Here is a 6000-nt window from a genome sequence, read left to right on the forward strand (position 1 = left end):
TCAAATATTAATAATATCAAATATTAGTTTGGATATTAGTAAGATAACAGGTACTCTCATGTACTGTAGGTACAACAGATTTAGGCTGTGCCCCAGAGGATTCCAGCCAGTAACTGCGTGAGGTAGGGTGGGGGCTTCTAACTGAGGCTGTGCTGCCCAAGAAAACAACATCTTACATCATCTTTTAACATTAAAAATTGATATACCGAGTAACCGGAACTCTTGCACAGGCCTGGTGAGAGTAATATGGTACAACAACTTCGGAAACTGTGTCATTTGGATGTTTCCTAAAGGGTTAAATGTGCATCTACTTATGACCCAGCAATCTCCAAGGGGGAAGTGAAAACATGCCCATTAAAAATCTCGTATAAAATGTTCATGGCATTTCTTAATAACAGCCAGAATTGGAAACAACCAGGTGTCATAAATAGATCAATAGATAAACAAATGTGGTGTTTCTATCTACACAATGAAACACCATTCAGCAGTGAAAGAGGGCAGACTACTGATACATACCACACGGAGATGAGTCCCAAATCATTATGCTAATGGAAGAAGCAAGACACTAAAGAGAACATACTGTATGATTTACATCATATTCTGGAGTAGACAAAGTAATATATGGTGATAGAAATCAGATCAGTGGCTGCTTCTGGGAACAGATTTGACTGGGAAGCTGCATGAAGGAACTTTCTGGGGCGGTGGAACTAGTCTCTATTGTGATATATGTATGTGTGAGTTGTATGGTGTAAACATTTGTCAAAACTAATCAAACTAATTTTACTTACGTAAGTTATCTCTCTCAAAAAAAATAAAGAACCATCTTCGTAGAAATACCTCATGCCCCAACATTTTTATTTCGGTGTAATTTTTTTTCCCATTTCCTTTCTAGTCTCTACCCCAAGGGAACATTCCCATGTGAGTACTAGGAAGTGTACGAACAAGGATTTCACTGTGACTTTGTGTAATAGTGAAATATTGAAGTAACTGCACATTCATCCACGTGAGATCATGAAATACACACTAATGTATCACACTCTTAGTACTAGAGAGCAGGTTGGCATGGAAGCTCACCACAACGTCTAGTTAAGAGATGAAAGCAGAATAAAATATACAGTATGATACCACCCATGATGGGGGGGGGGAGATTTCTGTAAGTACATGTAATATCTAGAAAGACAGTGAAGCATTTGAGAGAATACAGACCAAACGATAACAGTGTGCCTCTTGAGGAAAGTACCCGAAGAGTTGGGAGAGAACTAGAAATTTGATTATTTTTTTTTACACTGAGACTATATATATATATATATATATATATATATATATATATATATATATATATATTTAGTTATATAAAATTTTTAAATGTTTAAGAGAAAGTGTCAAATTCCATTCAGAAAATATATGTACTAGTGTTCTAAAAAAACTGAAAGTGAACATTTCTCTTTTTCTCCAGGTCACTCAGTACTTGCTTGACAAAGCCCTCATCATAGATGAAGATACGCTGTATGAGCTGTCGCTAAAAATTGAACCTCGGCTCCCTGCTTGAAACTTTGGCCTTGCCCCTGAGTCTGTGGAATTTTCATGGAAAGCGGGATGGACAGAACTGCATGCCATGCCTCCCACAGTGCAGTGAGGACAGCGGGGATGGAGACGAAGCCAGTTCTCGTTTCTCCACGGAAGAAGACGGAACCAAACTGGAATTCTGTCTCCAGCCAGGGAAGCCCAGCTGTTCGGGGTCAAAGACAGATGCTTCAGACTTGGGTGGGAAGGTGAAAAGAGTGATATTTGGTAAAGCTGATGGCACATTTTGCATAAGAGAATGTAAGATGGGAGATGTGGTAGCCATTTTAATGAAGGAGGCAAGAAGGTTACTTGCAAACTCTGCCCCAGGTTCTGTTAGAACTTGGGGACAAGGATTCATGAAAAAGGCTTGTGATGTTTCTCTGGCACTTTATTGGCCTGGGTATATCTACCAGTCTTCTCCTAGGATTTAACTGCTTCCGTTACATTTCCTTTGTTACAAGCTTCCAGAAAAGCTGAGGCTTCCTTTGTAGGAATGGGCCAACATAGAAGCAATTTCAGCCTACAGCATGTGCATGGTTTTCAGTGCATGGAGGCGTAATGGCATGTTCTGAACCTGCTTTTTCAGTCTTTAGGCAACAGGGTAAGAAAGCCATGATGAAAGTCAACTGGATTTGTATGTAACATTTCTTTAATTAAGAGTCAGTAGGCTGTGCCCCAGAGGATTCCAGCCAGTAACTGCGTGAGGTAGGGTGGGGGCTTCTAACTGAGGCTGTGCTGCCCAAGAAGACAACACCCTCAGAAGGGCAGGTTCAGAGTTTGCCGAAAGGTGTCCGCATACCTCACCGACAAAACTGTGGAATAAGACAGAGGCCACAAAGCGCTGTGGGGAAGAGTGGGTTTCAGTAAGTGAAAAGATACAGTACTCATAAGTCATCTCTGCACCTTGCTGTGTTTCTTCACCACCCCCCCCCACAGTAATGTGGGAATCGATTTTGATTTACACAAACCATTTGTAGGCTTACTATGAGCATTGGTTGTATTTTTTTTTAAGTTGTTTAGTTGGATTTTCTTTTGAAAACCCACAGTTGCATGTGCTATTGGTAGGCAGTTCTTCCCCAACCATCTTTGTTTTTAAAATTTGAGGTATTTCTGTGTGAAAAGGTTGTACGTGTATGAGAAATGGGTGCAACTACTCAACAGCCTTTATATCAGAAGACCAACTGCAGGGCTTAGTCCTGCCACCCTACAGAGAGCTCTGCTTTAAAAGGAGAAAGAGAAAATATATACAGTTATTGTCACCTGAGCCTACTGCACCTGACATTTTCACTTCGAGGCATGAAGTATATTGATGCTGACAATCAAAAAAAATCGATCTGTCTGGCTGTTTTCCCTCTTTCTTTGCACTTTAATTATGTTGTTAGAGCTAACAGCTGACAAATTCAACTTGCTGGCTCATACGACCCATTGGAAGCACCAGCTTTGATAACATACCATAGAGATGGAGAATGTACACTTTTCCTGCATGGTAAGGGCCATCTCTGTACATAACTATATAGTGAAATATCAAATAAGTAAAAGAAAATATTTATAATATTTGAAGACCATTCAAAAACAATACTTCCAGTAGTTCATATTAGCCAAAAGTGTAGCACTAAATCCAAGGAGGGTTACTTATGGATGCTTTATTTTTCTTTTTCACACAAGGTTGCTTGTTTGTTCTCTTTAGTCCCAAATAAGAGGTTGATGCATCTTGATGCATGATAAGAAGCATGATTGTTTGGATCTTAACAGTGCATAACTGCAATATATTTCTCAGTGTTCAGAAACTGAGGGCTTGAACTAATACATGTCAATTGCACCAAGCACCTAAAGGTCTTGCAGAAGAAAAGGAATGTAAAGGTTCACTTTACATAGTCTTGGAAGGTAAATTAAAACCAGGACAAATCAGTGAAAGGACCAAACATATAGTACTTCCAGGCAAAACAACACATGGAAAGGTCATATGATTCTGCCTTGGAGTCCCCAAAGTCTTCCAAAAGGGAGGGGATGATTCTGTGTGCGCTTTCCCTGGAAGTTTAGACTCTTATTTCTGTGACCAAAATGTTCCAGAGCCATTCTTATTAAAGGAAAATTGAAGACAGGAATTTCCAAATGCTCTTCCCTCTTTGGAACGCAGATTTTCCTCAAGTAGTGACAAAGCTTTCACGTGTATTTCCTGCAGAATGTTGGAAGCGCCCCCCAATGGTCAGCTATGGGCACTGTCAATTGCTATGCTGACTTGTAGTGTTTAATTGAGCTTTACAAGTCCCTCCAGCTTCCTAGAGTCTGAAACCTTGCTGGAGCTATAAGAAAGAGAACTCTGCCTCTAAGGGAGTTCCTTTTAATGACGTGCACCATTTCTGGACCAGCAGAGGTAGGAATGGGCATTTTACAAACCTCAGTTTGGTCTCATTTAAAATCCTTAAGAGCAATCTGTGATGTTTTTTCCAGTTGCTAAAGTACCCATCCTCTTCTGCTTTGCAAGCTTTGTGTGTGTTGTTGGAGCATGCATTCCCAGCTACATGAGGCTGCCGCTGCCTAAATTCCACTATTTGAGACCCCTTTCTAAGAGTAGATGAGAGGTCAACCTCTAACAACCAAGTAGCAAACACTTATATTATTGCAAAATTAACCTAGAAAATCAGAAATAAAACGCAATTTCATGCTTGCATAGGAATACCCACATTTTGTACTGTCAATGAAATTATCTTGGGGCTTTTAGGGAATGCCATTGGTTATTAACTAAGACATCCAGTTTTGCTACAGGGACAAATCTTTTACTTAGGCCAATATGTTATGTGACAGATTGAGGCATAAAGCAGAACGTTGTCACTTTTCCTTAGTATTTCTCTGAAGGAATTTAAAGAGGGAATTTTAAATGACTTGCGATATTTAAAGTGGCTCTCACACAAAGTCCCCATTACTATTTGTTACATTTCAGTACATCTTAAAGTACTACTTAAAAACAAATGAAACTCATAGATACTGAATAATTTGAAAGAGGAAAATCTGTTACATTCCGATTTGGAGAGTGCATGTGGTGATGGCCCAACATTTCTTTTTCTCTCACGGTATTATACAAGACCAGAACTTGGGTCAGCAATGACTAGGCCACTTTTAAATTGTTAACTAAAAAGAGTAATGCAATAAGAGGGGCTATTCTCAATAAAATTAACTTTTATTTAAAATGAAGGATTTTATTTAGCTTTTCAAAGTTTGATTTGATTCTTCCTGAAAAAAATCTTTCCCTTTGCTTGAAAATGTAAGATTTTTTAAAAATCCAACCTGTAAAATTGATCATTTTTACTACTATTGAAATGGGATAAAATGATGACTATTATTTGTGGTAAAAGAATAGATCCAGGCTAATGCCCACAGCCAGAAGGAATAAATGAATAAGATTCATTCTCATTTCAGTGAAGACAACAGATTGCAAGTTTGAATAATGACTTGATTCCAGATGCCACAATGTGAATCCTGGTAGTAAGACTTGAGTCATTGAAATCTAATCAGAGTGTCATTTCTTCATTTCTATTAGCGACTTAAAATTAACACAGGACAGAGCTACACAGACAACAGTAGAAAGAAGAAAACAATCATTGTGTTGGAGGTGTAAACACATGAATGATTCACAGAGTTCATCTTGGCTACCACACAGCATGGCAGTCACATTCTGGTTGATTATACTTGATCTCATCTGCTCAAGAAAAATAATAGTTTTACTTAATGATGTGGAACCAGTCTTTCACACAACCCATTTCATTTTCCCCTAGAAGGACAGTTATCAAAGAGCATTGGGCTAGGCTCCCTGGCTCTGAGTCCTAGGCCCAGATCTACACCGACAAGCTGGGAAACCTTAGGCCAGTTCTGAAACCTCTCTGAGCCTCAGTTTCCTCACCCGCAAAATGGAGTGAATAGTAATTTCTGTGCTCCCTACCTCACATGGTTATCAGGACAAAATGGGTTAGACTATAAAGTCCAAATGTTAGGTAACATGATTACCATCCTCATCTCTCTTTTGCAGAGGATTTAAATGTATTTTTTTGTTATTTGTGTGTGTGTAATGGATAAACCCATGCAAAGTACATTGTTTGTGTCCAGTTACTTGGCAAATCTGCTGACTTTTGTAATTCCGACAGAGGGGTTTGTGCTGTGGCCTAACACGTGCCTGGTGAGGTGTGGGCTATACCTATATACAAATTAAACTTTAACTTTCTTGAATTATCCAACATCTCCGACTCTTCATTTAATTATTTTCATATTTTTCTACATTGTCTTCTTCGTAGCCATGAGCTCCTTCAGATACTTTTTTACTTCTACAGTTCAGGGAGAATAAAAAGTTTAGAAGTCCACGTTGCAGGCACTCAACTATCAGACAATTTAAGGGACCTCAAAAGAGATTATTAAGGGTCATCTAGTCCTACTGTCTTTCCA

At 38.9% G+C, this 6000-nt stretch overlaps 1 protein-coding gene across 8 annotated transcripts in view; it reads left to right on the plus strand.

Moving 5' to 3' along the window:
• Positions 1 to 5790, plus strand: part of RASGRF2 (Ras protein specific guanine nucleotide releasing factor 2) — a 223405-nt gene extending 217615 nt beyond the window's left edge. For 6 of the 8 annotated variants that reach the window (XM_074328774.2, XM_074328776.2, XM_074328775.2 and 3 more), the window contains one exon: positions 1457 to 3109. In XM_074328774.2, coding sequence (XP_074184875.2) covers positions 1457 to 1549 — 93 coding nt within the window. In that variant the 3' untranslated portion in view covers positions 1550 to 3109. Of the gene's footprint in view, positions 1 to 1456 lie in introns of all 8 variants that reach the window. The other 2 variants (XM_074328781.2, XM_074328780.2) reach the window with 1 other exon arrangement.
• Positions 5791 to 6000: the final 210 nt, after the last annotated feature.

Source organism: Rhinolophus sinicus, chromosome 3, assembly GCF_057876585.1.
Source record: "Rhinolophus sinicus isolate RSI-liver-muscle chromosome 3, RSI-T2T, whole genome shotgun sequence".
Lineage (NCBI taxonomy): Eukaryota > Metazoa > Chordata > Mammalia > Chiroptera > Rhinolophidae > Rhinolophus > Rhinolophus sinicus.